Here is a 23885-nt window from a genome sequence, read left to right on the forward strand (position 1 = left end):
ATTAATCCATTATTCTTTATTCATTATTCTTCGGCTAACGTTACTAACTGGAACACATATTTTGAATAAATTTTAATTTTTAAAATTAATGTAAACAAAAATAAAATAATATTAAATATAGTAGAAAGCATAAACATAATCCCATACAACTGTAAGCTATCAAACAGCTGTGCTAAACATAATTATTGCTTAAATGGGAACTTATTGTAAAAGGTGGATAGTTTCGTCTCAACTGTATTTTAGTACTATCTAATATTCAAAGTATTAAATGGTTCAAACATTTTGCAAACACTTTGAGATATTAAAGGTCACAATTGGCATGTCTGAAAATAATAGTATTACCCCAAAATAATTGAGGTATTTTTACCAACATTTAAAATCAAACTGTCACTGAAAACGTTTTCTTTTATAAGCATCCTATTTCAATAGCAAACACAACCACTTTGTATGCATTTTTTAATTTATTTTTTTATTTATCTAGTAACTTCCTTATTCGCTGTGTTTGTGTGGCTTGTGTTATGTTGTGTGTGTTTTGTGTGAGGTGTGTGTAGTGGGTGGGTGTGGCTCAGCCCCATTTATAAAACTCAATGGGCCGGAGACCGCAAGTCTTTTGATTAGCTCGTGGGGGTTATGTTTTCAGAGACCCCGTTTGTAGAGAAGATAGGTGATGTCTCGGGTGGGCCGACTGCCGTAGTCGTTGAAGGGCGACTTAAACTTCAGTTGGCCGCCGAAGGAGTCCGCCTCCTCCTCCTGATTGGGGCGATCCTCTCCAGCGGAGCGCACTGCCGGGGGATTCGATTGGGCGGCGTGCAGCTGATCCTCGCTAGAGTTAATGATATAGCTCTGGGGCTTGTAGTTCTGCGGCCGGTAACTCTGGGGCTTTGGGTAGGTGTTTCTGTGTGGTGTTTGTTGTGGGTACTGGTGGGTGTGTGCTTGTGGCTGTGGTGCATAGTGTTGTGCGTGTTGTTGGGCGTAGTTAAAGCGCTGCTGGGGAGGATGTGACTGCTGGGCCTGCTGTTGGCTGAGGTACTGCTGTTTCATGGCCATGGCTCGGCTGTCGAAACCCTGGCGAAAAGCTGGTCGAGATTGTTGAGAGGGAGGTGGAGGGGGTGGAGCTCCGCTCCCCGGTCTCTCGGCACCTGGTAGGTACTCATGGTGCACCTCTTCGTGGACCCCATTCTGGGTGTGGTTGACCAGACGATTGTATTCCTCGTTGACGCCGCCCACTTGCAGATGGATGGCATGCTTGAAGTCTTCGCCCAGGTGCTTCAGCCAGAAGCTCTCGTCCACCTCGCCGGTGGTGTAGATCCGCGTGGTCTGGCCGGTCTTGGGCCTGCCCCCCACTGTGCCGGTGGAGGCCATGACATCGACCACATCGTACTGCTCTTGACCGTCCTTGCTGAAAGGTTCCACCCTGCCGTTCAAGCGTTGGGTGGTCTCATCCAGCGGCGGACTCGGACTTGTGCTGGCATTGTAATCCTCCTCAACGCCGGGCGTGGATTCACTCAGATTCTAAACAAGTTGTAGGCATTTAATATAGTTTATACATTTACTAATATTTTATTAACCCACCTCTGCGTAGGTGACGGCCTGCGTCGTGGCCAGCAAAAGCAGAATAGGCCATCCGCAGACGGCTGCCATTTCGACTGAGGGCCCGGGCTCCCATGGACTCCACTTAAATACCCCCAAATGAAGCTCAGTTCGACCAAAAAAAGAGACGTGCCGGGACGTGATCTATAACCAGATATGCCGTATTCGCCAGATGTCTCATCCAAGAATCTCCAGCGATCTTGATGCGTCAGAGCAAAAAGTGAGAGAAAGAATGACCAGGGTCAGTAGAATTCTTCAGTTCTACTCAATGGGTTCGAAAACTTAACGATTCTTCAGGTGGGCTTCTTGGGTGCATGCGCCATTACTTGGATGCTGCAAAGAAGTTGTGACATGTCGAAAGACAAGGTCGGGTGGTGCCGTGATAACATCTTTTAAACTTATTTATTATCCTCAAGATCGTACGTACACATATCATCCCTTTTTTTGAATTCGAACTAAAATATGTATGCTAAAACTATGTAAATATACTAAAACTATACTAATGTAGTTTAATGCGCTAAGGGATATAAATCATAAAGGAAGCTTCTTGAACTAAAAATTAGTAAAGGTATATTTATCTGTTATAAAATTTAACATTTTTTGTATTTAAATCATTTAGATTATTAAAGAATTTTCGGAAATGCAATACTAATCATAAAATAATAGCTTTACAAAATGCATTATTGTAATTTGCATCGCCTTCAGTTGTCATTATTTATTAAACAGGGTTATTTTAATAGAGCTCATAGTGTCGCTTAATAATTAATTATTAGGTATTCATCATTTATTCGCTTCCCTCAGTCTTGAGAAAGCGTCTAGAACTGTTTTGGTTCTGTGGTCACGAAGTTCAGGGCGTTTTTTGTCGCTTTTGACCACGAGTATCTCTTGACTTCTCAATAGCGTGCAATTGCAAGAATTTCGTCGCTGAATGATGATCATTTGTGTATTCAGAGCAACAAATTTTTAGCCATTGACAGATCGTGATAAATTCGAGTATACAAGCGTGAACCTTTTTAGTTTTTATTGACATACATTATTGAGACAGATTCTTAAATGATAAAAAAGAAATAGACGGAAATATATCTTTTTTAATTTTAAAATTCAGCTTAAACTATTAAATTGACTGATTATTAAAAATTCGTGTGAAATTTATAGTTTGCTGGTTATTCTTGGCTCTTAAATAAATGTTCAGCCCTTACCATTTTAAATTTATATTCTTAATATAATTTAGGCACAGATTTATTACAAAGTATTTTTCCCCTGATCAAGTATTTCCTTTCCACATCATTTAAATTAAAAACCTAACAAATACTAAAATAAACACTAAAAAATTAAACGTACTAAATTTTTACTCAAAATAAAGAAATATAAATGTTAGAAGTGTAGAAAATTATTTGAAGCAACATTTTTAGCCTTACATGCATAAATAAAAGTAAGAAATACGTAAAATAATTGTTCGGGCATTTAACCAATGAGGTTCTAAACATTCCATATAAACCAGTATATTATTATAATATTTTAAAACTTTTGCTTATTGCCCTCAAATCGGAACCACTAAATGGGATAGGGAAATCAAAACTTTCTAGGAGTAGGGCCTTTACGGTGGAGACGGCTATTTTTATTTGTTTCTGCTTAAAAGAAAAATAATTTTAATGTCGTTAGATGCAAGACTTTTTAATTTTTTTTTTAAATAACATTTTTAAAGCTTTTTTGTGTAAGCCGCCGCAGTTTCCGAGTTAATAACATTTTTAAAAAACTCCGTACGTTTTCTTGTTAATTTGAATTTTGAAAATCCCGTTTCCCGGATTCATGTCCGCTGCAGATTTAAAGCATTACAGGGCATACTTTCAGGGGTATCATGCGGTATCAAACAATTCACTCCCCAAGTTAAATATCATCGAATCGAGCATTAATCAAGCAATCACTTTATTAACCTGTTAAATGGGGCCACTTCTTGGAGTGCCAACAAAAGCGGAAGACGTAAACAAAAATCGGAGGTTGGAATCGGGGGAACTATAGTACATATGCGTAGGTATATACACGCGAATGGAGACCCGAAAGCAGAGTGCTCCACTGGCCTACTTTCGGCTGGATTTAAGCCGAGCTCAGCAGATCGACGGGTTGGGTCTGGTTGGCTTTAGGTTGGGGTTTGGCTGGCAATACGTAAGACCTCTCTTCAGTAGCCGTAGCCCGCGTCTGCGCCGCAGCTGCAAAGAGAAGAAGACGAAGACGTTGGGTGAATGAGAAAGAAACGCCACAAAGTTTTTTCAATTTATTATATTCTGTTTTTTTGGGATTTTGTTTGCGATTTTGTTGGGTTTTTAGGTACTAAAGCTAGGTATTTCTGGTGGGTCTTTGGGGCCTAGAACCATGCCCTCAGGTAATCCGTAATGGGGGGCGCACTGTAGGTGTCCACACTGTAGCCGTTTTGGGAGTGGCTATTGTAGCCATACGTTTTGGCCGGTTGCCTGGAGTAATCCTCCCGCAGGCTGTGCTCGGGCTCCGAGACCTGATCGAAGCCCCAGCCCCCGAGGCGGCCGTCGATAAGTTTCTTGAGGAAGTCGGTTGTCTGCTGCCTTTGGACCGGTTCCGGATCCACCAGACTGCCCTCTGTGGCGTAGTCATTGTAGGCCGGATGATTGTACACTATCCCGGAGATAATGCTGTCCAGCTGGGAGTCGGACACATGCTCCACGGGATAGCCACCGCCGAGACCCAAGAGCGGTGCCGCATAGGATTTTCTCGTAACCGACTCCAGATCTCCTGCAAACTGCAGCGGGGTGGAGCTGTACTCCTGGGGATCCGGCACAGAGGTGGTGGACAGGAGGCTCCTTAGCTGTGAGTCGTCCACGAATCTGTAGTCCTGTTGACGGCTCAGCGGGGAGGGAATCTGCAGGGGATAGTAGCCATAGGCGGCTCTCTTGGATGGAATCGAATTCTGCTGCTCTGGCGGCTCGGAGTGCTCAGTTTCACCCTGTTCAGTTGGAGGCAGCTGCTCCTCCTTGGAGGGCTGTGGCTCTTCTGGTGGCGGTGCCGCTGCTGTCATCGCTCCACAGCCCACGTGGCACTGGCCGGGCTTGAAGTCGGGATTCAGGGTCTCCGGCATGAACTGGATTATCTCCGGGGCAGTCAGATCTAGTTGGGAACGCTCTTGCTCGAGCAGATCGTATTCGCCCTTTATATCGCGCTTCTTTAGACGGCGGCCTAGGCCCATCCAGCCCTTTGGCGTCTTCTTGGTCTTCCTCTTGGTTTTCGGTGAAGCAGCCACTGGCTCTGCGGATGCGGATGCGGATGCCACCGGGATCAGGCCAAAGAGCTTGAGCTGCTGCTTCTGCTGGGCAGGAGTCAAATCCTTGTGGTAGAGCTTCACAAAGCGCGGCGGACGCTCCTGGAGCTGTTGCTGGCGCATGAGTCGCCGGCGGATCAGCGAACCGGGCTGATGGACATCCCTGCGACGACGAATGGCGTTCGGCGACTTGACCGGTGGAGCTACGTACCTGGGTTTTTGACTGGAGCAACTCGAGCAGCCGCATGTCGATTTGTTCTTGGCCTGGCAATCTGAGAAAGGGAATGGTTAAAGGTTTAGGGTTCAATAAAATGCTATTAGATTTTTCTTATAAAACAATTGTTGAGAGACTAGCTCCTAAATCATGTTCATTCATTTTAGGAATATTGAAATATTAAATATAAATAAAAACATTAATATTGATCAAATAGTATAACAATATTAAAATGGTAGCTATCGACCAAAAAAAAACAAACTTTTCATTCAAATATTCTTAAAAATGGACCTATTCTTATTACAAATTAAGATTAGACAATGCAGAAGATCTAAGTTCTATCAAAGCATAAAAGTTTTTGTGTGTTAAAAATTATGCTAAGAAAATATGTATCTAACGAATTTTCTCCAGAGGTCCATAAAAATGTCCGCTCAAGAGAGAACTGTCCGCCCCAGAGAGATATGGAGAGATGAAGCTTAGCGTTTCCCACTTACCCGCTTTGTTGACCGTGATCCGGTCCACCTTGGCGTACAGCTTGGAGGGGTTGGTCTTGGGCGGAGCCGGTGTCCTGGGCTGCTCCACGGTGAAGTCGAAGCTGTAGCTGATCTTGGCCTTGGTCTGGACGGGCTTCTCCACCCGATATCCGTACTCGCCACCCACATACTTCTTGGGCTTGGCGGGATTGGGCACATTCAGTTGGTAACCCAGCTGGGTGGGGCAGGCGCAGCCCTCGCCCGTGTAGACGACCTCCACGGGAGCGGCGTGGACCAGGGTGACGAGGACCAGGCCCAGAATCAAGCTAATCAGAGCTGTTGGGTGTCGCATCTCGGTTAGTTCTTCTCGGTTGTCTGCCTTGCTGGCTACTAGCCGCAGAATGTACCGCGCATTCTTTATATCATCTCGCCCAGCTCGGACCCCAATGCTCTTGACTTTGGGCAAGGTCTTCTTCCCCAGAGACGCCGGCTGACCGCTCTGTTTGTTTTTGTTTTCGCTGACCTTTTCAAATAGTTCGCGGGTCATGTTTTCCGTCAAAAGTCATGTTCCCGACGTTCGCCGCTTTCTTCAGTGTCGAGTGTCTCGAAAAGTCGAGATCCAAACGCCAAACCCAGATTATCCACAGTGGAACTTAGCCAATAAGAACTATGATCTCCGAACTCTAATTCTTAAAAACAAACTTTGTATTTGTTGTTGAGTATAAAATATCCTAAATATAATTACAGCTTCAATAGATTCTTAAAATTCTAATAAAAAATATCGGGGCAAATTAATTAGAGCAATATTTTGTATTTTCCATTTATTGTAAGATCTATTAGTATTCCTTCACTTTCTAATATCCAGCCATTTCTTCAAAGCAAGACCTTACCTTTTGGTTCTTTATAGATTTCTTAGCACTTTTAAGTTTCGTATTGTGCAGCTGGTTTTAGGTAAAGCTTTTATTGGAGGCATTTGAAAACTGACTTAACTATGTATTTAAACTTTTGTGTTGAGAATTTACTGGCATAAGTTCGTTTTAGATGTGCTCAACTGTATTATGTAATCCATAACAAATAAAAAATAAAATAGTCGTGGGAATATTATAAAGACTTAATTATGTCGTATTAAGTTTTGAATGCAGTTAATAGACAAATTATGTTTTTTAAGGAATTATGTACGCTTTCAAGCAAAACAACTTTTGAAATATTTTGTTGGGTAAATTAACTTCTTTGTATCTAATTTTCTTGTCAGCATATAAAACCACTTATGGGAAAGTCAAAACGTGCCCAAGTACGTTGTTCACACAAATGTAGTAATTACCAAAAAGGTAAATAATTAAATAGTATTCATATTTAAAGAAAGTGGCTATTTACCTTATGCCTTCAAAATTCTTCCAAGAATTAGTTTATGAGTTTGCTCTTATGATCCGAAGATCCTCTGAAACATAGTACCTTCCTTTCGGATGTTTATAAGAAAACCCACTTGAGTATGCACTTTGTATAAATATATATTTCTAAAACTAACTTAGACAAACATCCATTCGTTCCCTAGCGTATATACATATTTACAAACGGAAGGATCGCTATGGGAAGGACTTGGCTTAGTAGTATCCGTCATCGGACGCCTGTTGTTTTGCCTTCCGGTAGGAGGTGATCCTGCCGGGCTTGAAGCCGCAGTCTACGGACACCTTGCCGGCCACTTTGCCGTAGCCCTCGCCGGAGGCGTAACTGGAGCTGGAACTGGAACTGGAACTGCTGATCCTCCTGAACTTGGGGTTCTTGTACTGCTCGGTGATGTAGCCGAGCTGCTTGTAGGTGAGCTGTGGCGCCTCCTCCTCATCGGCGGACTGCTCCTGCTCCTGCTCCTCCTCGGCGTACTCCTCCTCTTCCTCCTGCTTGGCCACGTAGGTGCGCTTCTTCAGCGTGATCACCTCGCTCTTCAGCTTGAAGAGATTCTCCTCGGGCACGTTGGAGAACACCACCTTCTTCTCTCCGTCGACGGGCTTCTGGGCAAATCCGTATGCCAACTTGGCCTCCGGCACATTGATGGCCTTGCCGGCCTGGGCGGCCAGACTCACGCTGATGGGATCCGCTGCCGGACTGTTGTCCTGGGCCTTCTCCGCCGCATAGTCAATTCTGGAGGGGATTAGGATTAGCGAGGTCAGATCGCCAATCATGAAGGTAGGCTACTCACTTTCCGTAGACGGATCCTGAGTCGGACGAGGAGGCGTAGCTGCTGTCGGAGGTCACCTGCTGGCACGAACAGGTGGGCTTGCACGGCGTGGTCTGTGTGGATTGATCAAATCGAGAGTTCAGTTTCGGGTCGGATATCTTTGGGAGGTATCTAAATGGGTTCTATCGCTCCGCATAGCTCCGGGTCTTAGGAGCACGTACGCGGCGATATGTGAGGCGGTGTTTATGGATGACGATGCTGTGGGCTGATGGTGACGCAAAGTTGGGGCGGCGATAATGCCGCCCGATGCGGAAATTGTTACTGCAGCTGAGGGGGATGACGCTGGATGAATGCCGCTGCTACTGGGTGCTGATTACAACAGTCGAAACTAATGCTAAATCTTATGATACCTTGGGTTAAGACGGGTCAAGTTATGTTGGGGTATGGTTATACATTCACCACAAACTGATTTCAGCTTACATCATTTTTGGTTATGATAATTAGTGCTCCGGGTTCGAGTCTGCTTAGTTAAAAAGGCTTGCTCCTATCACTTAATTTCACTTAGTACGGGTATCTTATAACTCTTAGTCACAATTACATTATTACTTAGCATGTTTAAAGGGAAAATTCAAAGGATTGGTTATAGTAAAACACTAAAATTAACTATGTATGGTCTAAAAATACGAATTTTAAACCCGTTTTTCTGCGAAAACTTTTGGTTAAACAAGTACTTTTAGACTCACAAAATACATACGAAAAATACCGTCGAATATTTCAAGATTTTAGGAGCTTCACTGCAGAAATGCCATAAGCTAAAGAACAATTTGACTTATTTAATAATACTAGCTATGATACGAGAATCCACATGGGGCTTTTGTGTTGATAATTTGGATAAAGCTGGGATCTTTGCAAACAAAACCAACTAGCGCTTTTTCCTTTTGGTTAGGTGAGAAATTAAGTGGTTTTACTATCTGGGTAGACATCACTGGTTAGGGGTATGTTCACTATGGGCATGCGGATTAGTCATGGTTGTGTTAATACTGATAGCGATGGCTCGAGGGGCCCCTCTTGAAGCAGTCGATCCGCTCCAGACGCTGCAGCCGCTCGGCCAGACGCTGAGCCGCCAGCGTCTTGGCTTCGATGGCGCCCTCGAGCATCCGACGGCCCAAGAGGTTGTTGAAGGCGTTCATGTATTGGAACAGTTCACGTACTTTTCCGCAGGTCTTGGGCAGTTGGGCAGGTTCGATCAGCTGCTTGCTGCACCAGCAGTTGTCTCCGATCGGCGAGAGGTTCACGTCACTGGGCTCGTAGTACCGGGGCTTCGGGCGGATCACCGTGGAGCCCTGGCAGCCCTGGCAGTAGTCCGTTCCCTTCTCGGAACACACACAGGCTGCCATTAGCTGAAAGATGAAGGGGAAAGTTCAAGTACTAAGTTTTTAGTCGAATTTTTTATTTAACATAATCACATTAAATGTTTTTAAGGATGTATGGTTGATATCCGTAAATCGAACTTCTTTTATCTTAAATTAATTTTTTTTCAAAATCCGTTCTAACACCAATAATTTAACTTATCTTAACTTCATCCTAGGCATATACTTTTCTAATCTTTTTTTGTGGTTCCTTTAAATGTTCAAAAAGTATTTGTAAACGAAAAAGTGTTGGAAAGTGCTTTAGAAAGCTTCTTCTACAAGGATAATCTACAAGTTGCAACTATTGCACTTATCACCACCGTTTATTTTTATACTGATACACGGGATAACTCATAAGTTTTTTCGCTTTTTCTGTCTTCCAATAAATTCACACACTTTTTTTCTGTGTCTTACCAGCTGCACACAGTGCATTCCCATCACCAGCGAGAGAAGAAGCTTGCAGGCTAGCATTTTGAAGATGTTCTTATCGGATCTGTGGGCTCACTCTGTTCTTGGCTCGTTAAAAGTTTGGACTGACTGTGGGAGCGGTCCACACGGCTTTTATAACCGTGATAAAACCGAGAAGATCGCCGAAAGCTGTGCGCATGCATTAGTTTTCTGCAGCTGCCGCTCGAGGTGAATGAAATCTCCGCTCTTTATTCGCGCTAAATGAAATCTTCTGGGGTCTAGGGGTCACTTTCTCGTTGAACGACCTTGGATGGCTGGCAGGGTCAGGTTCAGGTGCAGCCTGTCCAAGAGAGACTCTTCTTTGGGTCCCCGCTCGCCCACTAAAGCTGCGCCGCTACGTGCTTCGGTTTGAAAGCCCCACTCGGTTTTGATAATACCCCTAGATCAACATAAACAGACAGACGTCGTGCTGTTACCACTGGTGAATTCCACGAACTGTCGGCGATACGATGTAAATGGCTAACAACGAGGTTAGAACTAAGGGGAAGAAGTCCCACTCTTGGATTCCAGTCATTCAAGATTAGCCTTTATCAATGTTTTCAAACATTAAGTTATCCAGATCTAGGATTTTTATTTTATTCAAGCCCTCCGGTTGTTTATTAAAACGTACGGGGTCGCCTAATTTTAATTGCTATTTTTAAGTGTAGCCTGCGCTTAAGATTGGCTAAAACTCTACATTAAAAGAAATAAAGTAGAAATAAATAAGTGCGAACTACATTTTCAAAGTAAGAGTAAGAGTTTTTAAGTGGAAGATTTAGTTGATTTGTAGTTGGCAAAAAGCCTTTTTATTGCTAAGGGTGTTCCATAGTTCCAAAAAAATATAAATATGGCTTATATAATCTACACTATGTTTCTATTTTAGCTATTTGCTCATTGAACACTGTTCAAACATAAGCGTCTTGTTGATGTGTATGTATAAAAGAAATACTTGTTTTACCACGAGGTCATAAATTGTATCCTGAAACATGGGTTCACCTCAGATCTGTTAGATATCCTAGGCACACAAGCGAAGGCAGATGTGCACCTGAAAACCCCAAAGATAAGCTGGAATATCTGCGTGGGTCATTAGATAAGCGTACATATTTTTTGTATCTGTTTGTTTAAAATTTGCTGAATTCTGCAGAATATCATATCAATTTCAAAATTATAGTCTTGTACTTTTTAAAAATATCACTTCTTATGCAAACATATCTATACATATATCTTACATCTACACATAGATATTTATATTTTATCTATATTGTATTATATTTATATTTACACAGATTGTTTGACGTTTTCACTTCATTCTTGGTTCCAGAAAATTCGATTTTGTGAATTTTGGACTGTATTAGTGAATTTGCGATTAGAACTGCGTTCCGCTCCCGATTCCTAAATGGGTCAGCGTCATCCCGAAACGACCCGGGAATCGGGAGCAGACTTCACAGAAATAAATTTGGGCCATTAACCTAATTCGTGCTTGTTATTGGCGCAAGTCTTTAGTAAAAACAAAATTCTATTGAAAAATCCCATCCCATCGATCGCAGATGGCAGAGTCACTTCCTCTTTAGAAGACAGCACTCAGATAAAAACAGCTTATGAAAATAGGAAGCGCGTTCCCTAAAAACCTAATTAAACATTGAAATGAACACGTCTTTGGCAGTATCTGTAGCCAAGCGATTTAGCTGATATTTATTACGACGGTTCACCGAATTCACACGTGTTGCACTAATCGACAGGCCACCCATCGAAACACTCCTTAGCGGAAAATAAAAAAGCAATATTATGTAATTGTAAATTGGTTTTGCATTTCACTTGTCTATGAAAGTTCAACGACTGAGAGCGATAACCTGTTGTGCGATTTGGAAAATACATACATATGCTTGGGTATACATTTGCTAGGCGACAGACTGACTTGCAAAGTCTGTATGGTTGAATATTTATTTAATTTGTTTTGCTAAGAAATGGGAAAATTGCTGGGGAAGATTTTTAAAATTGTATATTCGTTCCTACAGGCAAGGCTGATGTTTTAGCACAACAACCATTGAAACCTAAATAGAAATTACTCCCAAAAAAGATATATCACATTGGTCTTTTTGGAGTGGAAAATATAATATACGTACAATTTTAATTTAACAGTTGTAAAAATAAAAACAATTAACAACATAACCTGGTAACATTTTCAATTTAATATACCTTATTCGGTTTGGTTTAAAGTGCTGTCCTCATCTGTTTGGCTATGCTGGACCATTTATTGTTGCCAACTGATTTGTTTACAAAAATCATTGGTTAATCTCTTCAACCTAAACAGCAACCTTGACTAGTGCCATAGCAAAAGAACTTTTAGAACCCCAAGATGGCAATCGATCAGCTTCTGGGCTCATGGAAAACAGTGACAAAGTAAGGAGGGGCTTGAACAATTCTAAAAACAATAACAAATTATATAACTCGTAATACTACTTTCTGAGAATAAAACCATGCCAACCGCTAAAGTGATCTTAAATTATTAAAATAAAATTCTGAAGATGAGTCACTGGGTAGGAGTACAATGTTTAAGATAAAAACAGTATGCCATGTCACGTGTAGATGAACCAAAAGGAACTACCTAAGAACTATCTCCACAGGTACACAGGTATAGGATTTATGGAAATTCCTTCGAAATGCAAGTGTATATCTTCATTCCACAGCTGTGATTGTAGTTAGATAATAGATACACTTCTCAGGTTCGCCCCCACACATAATATTGGGACTCCACTCCTCTCCCGGGGCTTATCGCCGTGGGTCTGCTCTACGGTGTCGAAATCCCAGCCATAACAGATGGTTAATGGCTCGGCAACAATTCCAGACGCCCGAACCCGGGATTATCAGCTGGTTGGGTTGTATAAAAGACCCAAGCTGACATTCCCGCAAACTCAGAGCGTCGCTATATACGGAATCGGAAGCAAAGCAGCTAGGCCGAGTATACACATATACTTGGCTAATCGCAATATCGCCTATCAGTCGCAGCAGAGTCCAGCTGGCAGAGCCCTCCGAAATTTCAGCACAGTACAGTCGTACGGCTCCAAGAGATCGCAAGTGTCCAGTTTCCCAGTCGTGTGAGGCCAAGAATCCCGAAGTCCTTAAACTACAACAATGGCAGCAAAGAGAATGGATTTAAACAGACGCACCTTTTTGGTGCTGAGCGGCAGCTCGAATCCTTTGGGTCAGTCCCTGGCTCTGGAGTTCTGCCGGCGCCTGGGCACCGGATCCCTGGCTCTGATCCTGGATGAGAATCAGGAGCAGCTTCGGCAGCTGGAGAGTCACCTCCTGGTTGGGCTGAAAACGGAAAACGTTAAGGTGCTGACTGGGAAGCTGGACAAGGGCCACTCGAATGGTGTCCAGCTGATGGAGCAGGCTTTGAAAGCCCATTTCGAAGCTGAGAAGGAGGTCCCTCGCTTCGAGCAATCTGTAATCCTGCACAACGAAGGACAAGCGGCCACCCATGTGCTGCTGGAGCCCCAGAGCACCGAGGACTGGAAGGCCTATGTCCAGGAGCAACTGTACGCTCCGGTGGCGCTCAACCAAATGTGGCTGCAGTCGAAGTACCTGGAGAAGGTGGAGAAGCTGGCGGTGAATGTGACCTCCTCCCTGATGGTTCGTCCGCTGGTCCACGCGGGACTACTCTGCTCCTGCAAGCGGGCCAGGGACATGTACTTCCGAGCCATGGCCGCCGAGGAGTACCGCTTCGGGGTCCACGTCCTCAGCTTCTCCCCCGGACTGATGGCCACCCATGAAAGCCAGTGCGATGTGAACGGAAACAGGATTGACCCCACCGATCTGATCGCCGCCAAGCAGGTCCTCCAGCTGCCCAGGATCCAGCCCAGCCAGGCCACCCTCAAGCTGATCAACATCCTGGAGGAGATCTCCTTTGTGTCCGGTCACGATGTCGACTACTACGACACCTTCGTTTTATGAGTAGCACCGTGGGGGTGGGCTGCGTCCCCGATGGACTCGGTTCTGATCTTGGTTGATGATTTGGAAGCTGTTTTTGATTTGACTGCCCTGGAAATGAATAAAATCTGGGTACTGATCCTGAATTTAAACCTGAAAGTGCAAGAAAACCAAGCACCTGAACAGGAAAACGAAAAACAAACGTTTATTTTTATTTGGTGAAGTGGGTGAATGGGAAAACCAATCTGTACCACTCGGGGGAGTTCTTTCCAGAAAACTGTATTAAATTTGGAAGATGTTTGAAAAATTTAGATTGAGTTGAACGGTTTTAGAGCCCATTTATTTTTTTAAATATTTCAGTTATCCTGTTTTTTAGGGATTTTAAATAATATTATTTGTATAAGAAAGTATATATTTGTTTAAAATTCACTGGTAGTGCTACCTATCTGGCAGCTTTAGCGGGTTGTAAATATGGGGGATAACACCATTTTGGTATAACAAATTATGAATTTATTATCTTCAGTTTACAACTTAATTTTTTAGACTCGGAACGTGTTAAAAAATATTTAAATATTCAATAACGATTTATAGGTTAACGATATAATATGTAAGATATATATAACCCAACCATTTGTTGGCCGAAGTATTTCTTCCGAAAACACGTTGAGTTTATGAATCAGCGATGGGAACACACAAATAAATATATTCATACATTCGCCTCGTTCGCAAAACAAAATGAATTTTAAAACAAGCTTACAATTCAGACAGACTGATAAGAGATCGAAATATACGAAAGACACGTGTTTATATGTTTGTAGGATGTATTATATACAATGCGCATTGTACATACGTAAATGGATGAGCCGTGTTGCCGGGCCGGAATCCGAAAAGAATTCGTAATCGTGATCCGGGATTTCACTTTTCTATTTGTCTTTCTGTGTGGCTGTGTACAGTAGCTGCTTGATTTTTGTTAGTTTTTCTCTACAAATATTAAAAATTACATATTTGAAACATATATGTACATCAAAACAGCTAGGAAAAACCCTAAAGCAAGATCTTAAAGATTGAAATACTACAAAACACCGACTAGTCGGTAACTCAGTTACAGAGAGAGCCAGGTTCTTATAACTTTCAAAGGTTTTAGCGCAGGAATCTGTAGAATTTGTATATCTACACCCATCTTTATAGCCTTTATAGTTTCCAAGATCTCACTGTTCACGGAGACAGAGAAACATACATTTGTAGATCATTTCGGCCAGTGATCCGTACCAAGAATATCTATACTTTATAGAGAGGGAAACGATATTTTCTACCTTCTACATTCAGATGAATACAGTTTGACTAAAATATGTATTCCATCGAATGTTTATACCCGTTACTCGTAGAGTAAAAGGGTATGCTAGATTCGTCGGAAAGTATGTAACAGGTAGAAGAAAGCGTTTTCGAACCCATAAAGTATAAATATTCTGGATCAGGATCACTAGCCGAGTCGATGTATCCATGTCCGTCTGTCTGTATGTCCGTATGAATGCTGAGATCTCGGAAACTATAAAATCTATAACCGCCACGCCCACTATAACTCCCACAAACGGTTCAAACCCTTAAATCTGTCTGCCGCTGCTTATATGTATATCTCCATATTCCCTTTGCCCCCTAAGCTGAGTAACGGGTATCTGATAGTCGAGGCACTTGACTGTAGCGTTCTTCCTTGTTTTAGACTAAAGCGCCCACAAAAGTTGGGTAAAACAAACTAAGTGCATACTACACATCAACTATGAACATTTTCCTGAGCTTATACCCACTGTACCACATCGGTGTGATTTTTTGTGTGAGTATTCTTAAAACTATAATGAAAAACATTTTTTGACGGGTACGAGTAATACCTTAAAAAAATTCGCAGTATGCTATGCAAATGATTTTTAAATTTTATTCAAGGCATACTTTTGGGAAGCCATTTTTAGAGATTAGAAAAACAAATTTAAAGCTATCAAATGCATGCAATATTACGAAGCTTTTCGTTTTTAAATTATTCTTTTTTCACTTCCCTACAACGTTGCGAAGCTAAGCTGAATTCTTGAAACTATCCAATCAAAATAAAAAATATTAAAATAGAGGAAGGTTTCATTTTGTATATTAAATAATGGTATGTACGATTGCTGTGTCTTTTAGTAGTTTCGTAAAACATAAATTGCCAAAAGAAATCAGTTCTCCCCTAGACATTTAGAAATGTTAAGAAAACCTAGCAAATCAGGACATATACTACTTTAATTTTATTGACTATTTCAATGCCTGAACTTCAGTACAAAGTTGCAGAGCTTTTGAGAGAAGATTAAGATTACGAGTATCTCAGCCTCAACTCTTTGGGTGCCGACCTTGACATTGACTTTGCGTTCGCGCGGTTGCTTTATGCATTCTGCCACATTCATGGGCTATCGCTCGAGTGTTACGATAAAGCCGGCAATTTTCGAAACATTCCGGCGACAGTAACGATGCGATTAGTAAAACATAGCCAATTAATTAGATTCAATCGTTAAGCAAGAGCCGGCGATAACCTTTTCACTTCGAGAGGAGCTTAAAGCGCGAGTATAGATGTGGGAATCGGGAGCACAGAAGGCTAAAAGAGAGATAAGTCATGGACGGAGACATAGGGGTTCCGACCTATACCATCCCCCTATAAGTACTCGACTCTATAACTCCCAAGAGGCTTAGGTTTCCCAGCTAACCTGAATAAAATCCATCAAAATATAAAAAACTTTAGTTGGGGAAGTTATTTGTTTGCTTAAAATCACGAAAAGGTAATAAAAAATAGGGTATTTCGTAACGCTAAATAAATTCGAAACTGCTCTTAAAACTATTGAATAGATTAAATTAATAATTGATAAGCATCACTAAAAATATACATCAAAGGGTTCGAAACCCTATAAAGAATATGTAGCTCACCCCTTCCGGAAACTGCTTCCAGTTTACCCTACGCTCCTGGACATGAAACCACTGAGCTTTAGTCAGCTGTGGAAAAGCTGCCAAATCAGCTAAAAGCCAAAGCAAGTTAAAAAAGGCAACCAACTGTTGCCGCCGGAGCTGTGAAAAATAGAAAGTAAATTAGTCTGGTTTTTCCCGCAATTATTGCAATTATGGACCTAAAGCAGCGCACCTACCTCCTGGTGACGGGGGCTTCTCGTGGCATTGGTCGCGAGTTTGCCCAGCAGCTGGCAAAGCGGATAGCAGCCGAGGGGTCCGTGGTCGCTCTTCTCGGACGCAACCAGCCCCTTTTGGAGGAGGCCAAAGCACAGATCGTAGCCAGCACACCGGAGCTCCCCGTGCACACCTACTCCCTGGAGCTGGAGACGGCCAAAACGGAGGACTTTGCCCAGATTCTGGAGACTTCCGCGGGAAAGAAGTCCTTCGAGCGGGCCATAGTCATCCATAATGCCGGCACCGTGGGCGATACCTCCAAGAGGGCCAAGGAAATCGGGGACACCCACTTCCTGCAGAAGTATTACCACACCAACGTCTTCTCCGCCATATCCCTGAACTGCGAGTTCATGCGCGTCTTCCAGGGAATCCCAAAGTTGGTGGTCAATCTGAGCACCTTGGCCGCCATTGCGCCTATTTCCTCGATGGCTCACTACTGCACGGTGAAGGCAGCCCGCGAGATGTACTTCCGGGTGCTGGCCACGGAGGAGTCCTCGAAGGACACCCTGGTGCTCAACTACGCGCCCGGCGTGATAGACACCCAGATGACCGTGCAGGTCCAGCGGGAGGCCCACGATCCCGCCGTGGTCGCCATGTTCCGGGAGCAAAGGGAGGCCAAGACCATGCTGACCACCGCCCAGACCACGGAGCGCTTCATCCAGGTCCTGGAGGCGCTCAAGTTCAAGTCCGGCGACCATGTGGACTACAGGGATGAGCTGATTTAGCTTGCTTATAATTATGTGATCTGTGGTATTGGGTTCTTGTATTAAAACATTCAAAGATATCAAATTTCAAAGTCTATTTGTCTCATAAAGAAATCATTTTTTACCCTTATGATGTATTTTTGTTTAATTTTAATTCGCTACTCTGTTGATTTTGAAGTGAAGGGTGTTGCCTCGACTCAAATGACTTTAAAAGGTGCATTTAAACATACAAAACTGAAATTAGATCTTAAAAGATGTCTCCAGTTTACACTCAATCTGACATGTAAAGCATCCCAGGGCTTTAAGGATTGAAACTTGTTAAAAAAGACTATCTTCTCATTAGATTTACAAAGAGTATTTAAAGACAGGCAAAACAAAACAAGAGCACGCATTACTGCTACACAAAAAGACACATGCTTCGGCTGATAACAGATGTGCTCGTACTGCGTTTATGATTTCGTCTTCACAATTTCCTTAATAGCATAGAATTCACTTCTTGAGCTGGGGGTTTCTTTAACCCCTCGTGAAACCCACAACGAGTTTCGTCATTCAACAGTTTTTCATGCCATAAATAGTAACAGTTTAATATTATGAGGTATTGTATTGAAACTAAACATGAACAAGGTGGGCAGTATGTGCTAAAAGAAGTCGGCTGCAGAGCGCCTCTTTGTGGGTATCTTGAGCAGGTCATCCGTGAGCGTGGAGCCCGTATCAATGGTGGAGCTCTTGGCAGGAGTGCTGACCTTGCCCGGCTGCTGTTTCGGTGGTCCCAGTGGCGTGTTGGTGTTCCTCACCACTCCGGGCGTAATCTTGCGCTTCCTGGCGCTCAGCGGAGATGGTGTGTGCAATAGTCTGGGCGTTCCTCGGAGACCCAGCTTCCCCGTGGCGAGTAATTGGGCTGCCGGCGACATGCTGGCCAGGCGCTCCATGTTGGTGCGTATCAGTGGGGAGCTGATGTTCCGACGTGCCGTATCCAAAGCCAATTGCTTCTGATTGCGCATCTTCTCGCTGACTTTCTCGGCCAAAGCGATGGCAATGGTTTCGCGCCGAGAATTCTCATTAATCCGGAACGAAGGTCCCTGGGTGGGCCGCAAGGGGGTGTCACCTCCGTCCAGCCGAAACGGAGTGCCATCGATCTCTCCCCAGGTCATGATGGGCGAGAAGGCTTCTCCGGGTCGCGGTGAGGGTGAGCGCAGCAGGTCGAATCCGCGTATCTTGGGAGTGGCCGTGGCTTCACTCGTCCCACTGGCGGGCACCTCATCGGCCTTCTTGCCCTCTACTTCACGGTGTTGGGCTTCATCTGGCAGCCTGGTGGCATTGTGCTGAATACTCTGCTTACGCTCCGCCAGCTGCACACGCTCCTCCTCCGTATACTCCACGCCATCGGGCACGTACATAATCGAGTTCATGTTGGTGTAGTTCCAGGTTTCGATCTTTCTCAGCGGGTCTGGTTCTTCGAACTGCTTTTCTATGCTGGGCAGCATTAGGGCGCGCTGCAGTTGCTCTGCGGAGAGCTTCTCGTGGTTGTACAGCACGGCGTACTTCTGGCGCAGCTTGGCCTCCGCTGTCTCGATAATCTCCTGGAAGCTCTGGTTGTCCTCGCTGGTGTAGTTTTGCAGAAAGGCGTCGAGGGAGAGCTTCGAGGTGGTGTCCCCGCCCTCGGCGACGCTCTTCTCGGAGCTGGTTGTGGAAAAGGGGGTGTCTGTGGCCCGGGAATTGGGCAACGGAGTATTGCTGCCGCCGGCATGGCTCACTGGCGTCTCAAATGTGGCTGGGGACATGGCTGAAATGAAGGACGGTAAAGGATTAGAATAAATGCACAGTAAAATGTGTAGAATTAACATATTAACAATATTTTACCCTCTAGCGGATCATGCCCTATGCATTCTTTCACTACCTAATGTCTGAATTTATAATTTCATCAGACTTTAAAATTCGGAAGGGTTGGCTGTACTATAAAGCTGTTACTTCAAATTTTATAATATTAAAAAAAGCCTGATCTTTCTGTTGTTTAGTAATTAGGTAACAAAATTCATTTGTTTAGACCAGTTTTCTCTTAATCTTGTTGAACAAAAAAGTAGATTTAAAGTCTAGATAACTTAAGGAAATGTGGAGTCTAATGACCGCTTTAAGTTTAACATAAGAACGCAGAACGGTTTTAAATATAGGTAAAGTGTGACTTCTATAAAAGTAAGCAAATTTTAAGGCTTCTTAATACATTAGTTAATGAAATCGCTTTAATGAGAAAATCATTTCTTTCTCTAATATATTTGAGAGTGTATGGTCTGTAAGACAGTACTACAAATGGTGGGGCATGCTCTACCGTATCCCGGGTAATACCCACCAGTGCTCCGCTGGTTGTTCCTCCGACTGCCGCTTCTTCCCGTTCCGGGAATCCTGCCCAGACTATAGCGCTCCCGAATCTCGGCCATTTGGACAAAGTCCCGGCGCGCCTCCGCGTCCAGGTAGTCGTTCTGGGCCCGCAGCCGCTCCAGGTCCGGGAAGAAGTCGCGCTGGATGATCTTGGACATCTCCTCGATGTACTTCTCCTCCGTGAGGATCTTTGGCTTGTTCTTGTGGCGCACCACCGCCGTGGGCTTCTTGAACTCGGCCAGCGCCGAGTTCTGGACGCGGGCCACCTCCATGGCCAGGCTGCCGGGAGTGCCTGGCGTTCCCGGTGTGACAGGTGTGCGGGGCGTTGCGTTCATCGCCAGGTAATAAGCCTTTTTTGAGGGAAATTGCTTTGTTTTGATATTAAAAGGGAAACTTATTTTTTTGTCAGTGTGGTGTGACCGTTGCCTTTTCCGCGCAGAACGACAAAACGCCTTAGCTTGCCGGTTATCGTTTTAATTCCTGTGTTTTCCTAACTTTAAGAGTGTTAAAAGTTGAACAACGAAACTCAGACTATTCTATTAATATAACATGGAATATATAAGGCAATACATTTTAAATATAACAAGCTGGTGTTGCCAGATGATGTTTTTTTGCGACCTGGCAAGGAGCACTTATCGATAAGTTATCGCTCAGTGTGGAACGCATTGAAAGAGCGCGTAGATTTAAAATGGGTTTTAAATGATATGAGTGTTCAGATCTTAAATTGTATCGTAAAACATTTTTTTTTACATAAAGAAACGGGTAAAAAGTGTTTGTTTACTTAAAATGCGACTGCCCTTAAAGTTGCGTACCAACCCTTGGGGTTTATGTTTATCAAGCGAAATGTATTAATGATCATTTGTGTAAAGCATCTCAAAAGATAACTATTACATGAGTACTTGAGTACCTGAGACTTGAACACTTGAGGCTATTCTCGAAATTGCCTATTCTTGGATGCATGACTCTTCCAGTAAACTAGCGATGTGTACAACACCTGTTCTGACAACTTGCTCCATTCACCTACAAAAGCTCTGTGCTGCGCTGCGCTAACCAGTTGGCCAAACATATGGGCCCTCGCCAAACGGTTGAAGACGGCTATATCTGGTTCGAAATGTTAACTGCTACAGTGTGAATCACCGCCCACGACCGCCTGCTCGGCCCACCATATCAGCCCGATCACCGCTGTCGGGGGCCTTATCTCTGCCACAAACTAGGGAGCTTCAGAGCCCCATACGAACCATCGCTGTTCCCGTCAGTCTTAGCTCAGCCTTACTGCTCGTCGCTTCCTCGATCGCCGGGAATTAGAAACCGATTCCGTCACCTTCGCCCGAGATCGAATATCCAAACAAGTCATTATGAAGTTCTACCTGTTGGTGATCGCTGCCGTGTCGTTTCTGACGTACATCAGCTGTGGTAAACCTTTTCACATTCTCCTCTGGCTTCGATCGGAGCTACGTTTTTTTTCTGTTTCAAATACATAATATTGAGTGCGTTATATAAGAAGGCTTTGATAGCGGTGGTCTCATGGACACGGAAATAAATCCCAGATAAGATATCAATACCCGAGTTGTATTAGAAAACTCAAAGGTCTGCCACTTGGCCAGCATTTTTTGTTTTGTGAGTGTGTGCAGCCGGCGAATAGTTTTCTATAATTTGTATTATTTGTTTGATTTTTTTATGATCAAATGCAGTGCAGTTGTGCATAATGGCAGGCAGAAATTTCTCGAAAATTATGCACTTACCGCAAGGAAAACCTTATCTCTGAACCAATTATGATTCACCCATTTTAGACGCAGTTTTGCAATATTTATTGGTGCTTACTTAGTGGGCTTGGACAGCACTTTGGGTGACTTTAAAACTTGTATGAACACTTTGCGAACAATGTTGTACACACACTCGCACTTGTCTTATCTAATTCGGGACATAAATACGTGTTTGTTGACTCATTTCGGAATCTATGTACACACCGCCGATAAGAATCGATTATGGCAACAGCAACTTGAGGTACCAACTCCGGGCAGTACAGTGCGCGCCATGAGCATGGCACAGCGCAGGTGGAGGGGCCCAAATGGACCACAAAAGCAAACCGTAGGACAGATTAGACATGGCTGTGCACTCTGGCTAGGGGTATGGGTTAGTTTAGTCCGGTGTGTCGAAGCAAGGTCTCCAACATTGATGCAATCTAATCTAATCAGGCATGGCCAAGACTCAATCGAAACGCTCCGTTCCCCTCGCTCAATTCGCAGATGGCTGTATCCAGTGCAACTCCAAGGACAACGAGCGCTGCGCCACCGACCCGCTGAGCCTCCTGAACCGCAACTGCTCCGATGGAACCTCCAACTGCTACTCCCGCGTCCTGAGTGAGTCACCCCTTGTTTTTCAGTCTTGCACTTTCAAAGTGTCGGAGAACGTTGAAATTCTGTTGCTAGGCTTAGTCTTATCGGGTTTGTTGCAGATGAGCCTCTTTTATTTTTTCTTATAAATATTTTCACTTATATTCTTGATGCGCACTAATGTTTTCAACCGAGGGGTGTTACAGAAATTTCGCACATTCCCCAAAAGGGATCTCTGTGCCACCCTCAAATATAAGCCCTAAAAATGCAGTCACTCTTTTGGCTATATGCTTTTGTCGGTATAAAATATAATACACTTGTAAGCTAAATCATTATTAATTAGCATAGCATTTATTACCAGTGTTAGATAGTATATCAGCAGTAATAACCTATTAAATTGAAGCTTTGTTCTAGGAAGTTTACTCTCCTTATCTCTTAAATTAAGACTTTTTCTGGCTTTCATTTAATGATATATTAATTGTCCCATAGTTTTCTAAAGCTTAAAGCTAAAATAGTATTAAACTCCGTTAAAATAAATTGGTTGTGATACTTTTGTAATTTAGCTTTACTCCTTGAAGATATTAAGATGTATTAAGCCTCCTTTTTTGTTTTTTTTGTTATATTCTATCGACTACATTGAAATGATTTACGGTATAAATATAATAAAATTTTATTAATTTAGCCAGCATATGATTTTTCTATCAGCATTATCTGGTGAAGCGTTATCATTGAAATAAGTTTAATTTTATTTCACCTATATATCAGACTATTTAAAGTATGATCATAAAGCCCTGCTACGGTTTTCGCTTCCAAAAAATCTTCACGAAATCATGGTTCCCTCTGTTATCACTTGATACTTCCTACTGAAAACTGGAAAGCGGCTTTGATTACAAACTTGTCAATGCACAAGTCGAAAAGTAGAGTTTAGCCTATGAAGCAATATCAATTTTTATAAGCCAAGCTTTCCTTTAGTAGAAATTGCCCAAGTGTCTCCCAAAAAGTGAGTCATAGTCTAAATAACAACTCGATGCCTTTCCCCCCGCGCAGATGGCTACACAATCCGCGGATGCGCCGTCGACCTGGACAACGCCACGCGGAACTCGTGCACCAACGAGCTGGAGTGCCAGCTGTGCACCTACACCGAGGGCTGCAACCGGAACACCTTCCCGCTGTCCCGGCTGCAGTGCCTCCAGTGCTCCGGCAACTCGACGAGCTCCAGCTGCGCCACGGAGACCTATGCGGCGGCCAAGATCTGCCCGATCTACAAGTTCGGCGACCAGTGCTACATCCGCAACAGCAACCGCACCGCGGAGGGCACCTTCCAGCGCGGATGCCTCTCCTCGGCCACCGCCAAGAAGCAGTGCGTCAAGCCCGGCAACTGCTTCGTCTGCGACGGCCGCGCCTGCAACTTCCTGCACGCCAACGACACCCTGATTCCCCTGGCCCGCGACTCCGGCGTCCAGCTGGTCCTGTCCCTGTCCCTGGTGATCGCCGGACTCCTGGCCACCTGGGGGCTGTAAGGAGCCGTGAGCCAGTGGCTGAGCTTAGTCCCCCCATCCCCCCAGCTGCCTGGGCTCCATCTGTAGCCTCATCTTCGACTTTCAGCGGCATTTTATCCGATAAATGTGTACTTTTCTAGCGGCTTTGCCTTGAACAAAAATAAAAGTTACAACCTAAATGCGGCAAAAACTGACTGGATCTATTTTTGGCAACAGGATTTTGATTAGGTTCTATTTGGAATTTTAGTTCGGTTGCAAAGGG

At 43.7% G+C, this 23885-nt stretch overlaps 7 protein-coding genes across 9 annotated transcripts; 3 read left to right on the top strand and 4 right to left on the bottom strand.

Annotated features, from left to right (window-relative positions):
- Positions 1 to 442: 442 nt before the first annotated feature.
- On the bottom strand, positions 443 to 1669 carry LOC108033022 (uncharacterized). The gene is made up of 2 exons (XM_017107150.3): positions 1573 to 1669; positions 443 to 1512 (listed from the first exon to the last, which is right to left on the bottom strand). Exons 1-2 carry the CDS (start codon positions 1639 to 1641, stop codon positions 637 to 639), a joined length of 945 nt encoding a protein of 314 aa, XP_016962639.1. The 5' UTR covers positions 1642 to 1669; the 3' UTR covers positions 443 to 636.
- Positions 1670 to 3492: 1823 nt separating this feature from the next.
- LOC108033020 (uncharacterized) lies at positions 3493 to 5959 on the bottom strand. 2 transcript variants are annotated; one of them, XM_017107148.2, is made up of 3 exons: positions 5585 to 5959; positions 5088 to 5148; positions 3493 to 3797 (listed from the first exon to the last, which is right to left on the bottom strand). In XM_017107148.2, the coding sequence occupies exons 1-3, from the start codon at positions 5913 to 5915 to the stop codon at positions 3767 to 3769; spliced, it is 423 nt and encodes a 140-aa protein (XP_016962637.1). In that variant the 5' UTR covers positions 5916 to 5959; the 3' UTR covers positions 3493 to 3766. The 2 variants fall into 2 exon arrangements, with proteins under 2 accessions (XP_016962637.1, XP_016962636.1); XM_017107147.3 differs by lacking the exon at positions 3493 to 3797 and having other exon boundaries at positions 3823 to 5148; positions 5585 to 5956.
- Positions 5960 to 7053: 1094 nt separating this feature from the next.
- Positions 7054 to 9767, bottom strand: LOC108033021 (uncharacterized). Its single transcript, XM_017107149.2, has 4 exons — positions 9560 to 9767; positions 8948 to 9136; positions 7758 to 7849; positions 7054 to 7699 (listed from the first exon to the last, which is right to left on the bottom strand). The coding sequence occupies exons 1-4, from the start codon at positions 9614 to 9616 to the stop codon at positions 7165 to 7167; spliced, it is 873 nt and encodes a 290-aa protein (XP_016962638.1). The 5' UTR covers positions 9617 to 9767; the 3' UTR covers positions 7054 to 7164.
- Positions 9768 to 12510: 2743 nt separating this feature from the next.
- On the top strand, positions 12511 to 13724 carry LOC108033223 (sepiapterin reductase). The gene has a single exon (XM_017107487.3). The coding sequence runs from the start codon at positions 12725 to 12727 to the stop codon at positions 13544 to 13546; it is 822 nt and encodes a 273-aa protein (XP_016962976.1). The 5' UTR covers positions 12511 to 12724; the 3' UTR covers positions 13547 to 13724.
- A 2801-nt stretch (positions 13725 to 16525) lies between these two features.
- On the top strand, positions 16526 to 17548 carry LOC108033007 (sepiapterin reductase). Its single transcript, XM_017107134.3, has one exon. The coding sequence runs from the start codon at positions 16654 to 16656 to the stop codon at positions 17437 to 17439; it is 786 nt and encodes a 261-aa protein (XP_016962623.1). The 5' UTR covers positions 16526 to 16653; the 3' UTR covers positions 17440 to 17548.
- A 451-nt stretch (positions 17549 to 17999) lies between these two features.
- On the bottom strand, positions 18000 to 20244 carry LOC108033175 (splicing factor ESS-2 homolog). The gene is made up of 2 exons (XM_017107412.3): positions 19763 to 20244; positions 18000 to 19201 (listed from the first exon to the last, which is right to left on the bottom strand). The coding sequence occupies exons 1-2, from the start codon at positions 20124 to 20126 to the stop codon at positions 18057 to 18059; spliced, it is 1509 nt and encodes a 502-aa protein (XP_016962901.1). The 5' UTR covers positions 20127 to 20244; the 3' UTR covers positions 18000 to 18056.
- A 742-nt stretch (positions 20245 to 20986) lies between these two features.
- On the top strand, positions 20987 to 23813 carry LOC108033176 (protein crumbs homolog 1). Of its 2 annotated transcripts, none has more exons than XM_017107413.3 (3): positions 20987 to 21204; positions 21987 to 22151; positions 23172 to 23813. In XM_017107413.3, exons 1-3 carry the CDS (start codon positions 21147 to 21149, stop codon positions 23642 to 23644), a joined length of 696 nt encoding a protein of 231 aa, XP_016962902.1. In that variant the 5' UTR covers positions 20987 to 21146; the 3' UTR covers positions 23645 to 23813. The 2 variants fall into 2 exon arrangements, with proteins under 2 accessions (XP_016962902.1, XP_016962903.1); XM_017107414.3 differs by having other exon boundaries at positions 21003 to 21204; positions 22038 to 22151.
- The last annotated feature ends 72 nt before the right edge of the window (positions 23814 to 23885 follow it).

Source organism: Drosophila biarmipes, chromosome X, assembly GCF_025231255.1.
Source record: "Drosophila biarmipes strain raj3 chromosome X, RU_DBia_V1.1, whole genome shotgun sequence".
Taxonomy (NCBI): Eukaryota; Metazoa; Arthropoda; class Insecta; order Diptera; family Drosophilidae; genus Drosophila; species Drosophila biarmipes.

What these genes read in the sequence shown, in the direction of transcription:
- LOC108033021 (XM_017107149.2), bottom strand. Translation starts at nt 9,616, where the DNA reads ATGCTAGCCTGCAAGCTTCTTCTCTCGCTGGTGATGGGAATGCACTGT. An exon ending in GAATGCACTGTGTGCAGCTG is followed by an intron (nt 9,137 to 9,559) that starts GTAAGACACAGA and finishes TTCATCTTTCAG; the next exon opens with CTAATGGCAGCCTGTGTGTG. An exon ending in TCAGGATCCGTCTACGGAAA is followed by an intron (nt 7,700 to 7,757) that starts GTGAGTAGCCTA and finishes AATCCCCTCCAG; the next exon opens with AATTGACTATGCGGCGGAGA.
- LOC108033223 (XM_017107487.3), top strand. Translation starts at nt 12,725, where the DNA reads ATGGCAGCAAAGAGAATGGATTTAAACAGACGCACCTTTTTGGTGCTG.
- LOC108033007 (XM_017107134.3), top strand. Translation starts at nt 16,654, where the DNA reads ATGGACCTAAAGCAGCGCACCTACCTCCTGGTGACGGGGGCTTCTCGT.
- LOC108033020 (XM_017107147.3), bottom strand. Translation starts at nt 5,915, where the DNA reads ATGCGACACCCAACAGCTCTGATTAGCTTGATTCTGGGCCTGGTCCTC. An exon ending in GATCACGGTCAACAAAGCGG is followed by an intron (nt 5,149 to 5,584) that starts GTAAGTGGGAAA and finishes TCCCTTTCTCAG; the next exon opens with ATTGCCAGGCCAAGAACAAA.
- LOC108033022 (XM_017107150.3), bottom strand. Translation starts at nt 1,641, where the DNA reads ATGGCAGCCGTCTGCGGATGGCCTATTCTGCTTTTGCTGGCCACGACG. An exon ending in AGGCCGTCACCTACGCAGAG is followed by an intron (nt 1,513 to 1,572) that starts GTGGGTTAATAA and finishes CAACTTGTTTAG; the next exon opens with AATCTGAGTGAATCCACGCC.
- LOC108033176 (XM_017107413.3), top strand. Translation starts at nt 21,147, where the DNA reads ATGAAGTTCTACCTGTTGGTGATCGCTGCCGTGTCGTTTCTGACGTAC. An exon ending in TCTGACGTACATCAGCTGTG is followed by an intron (nt 21,205 to 21,986) that starts GTAAACCTTTTC and finishes TAATCTAATCAG; the next exon opens with GCATGGCCAAGACTCAATCG. An exon ending in CTGCTACTCCCGCGTCCTGA is followed by an intron (nt 22,152 to 23,171) that starts GTGAGTCACCCC and finishes CCCCCCGCGCAG; the next exon opens with ATGGCTACACAATCCGCGGA.
- LOC108033175 (XM_017107412.3), bottom strand. Translation starts at nt 20,126, where the DNA reads ATGAACGCAACGCCCCGCACACCTGTCACACCGGGAACGCCAGGCACT. An exon ending in GAACAACCAGCGGAGCACTG is followed by an intron (nt 19,202 to 19,762) that starts GTGGGTATTACC and finishes CCTTCATTTCAG; the next exon opens with CCATGTCCCCAGCCACATTT.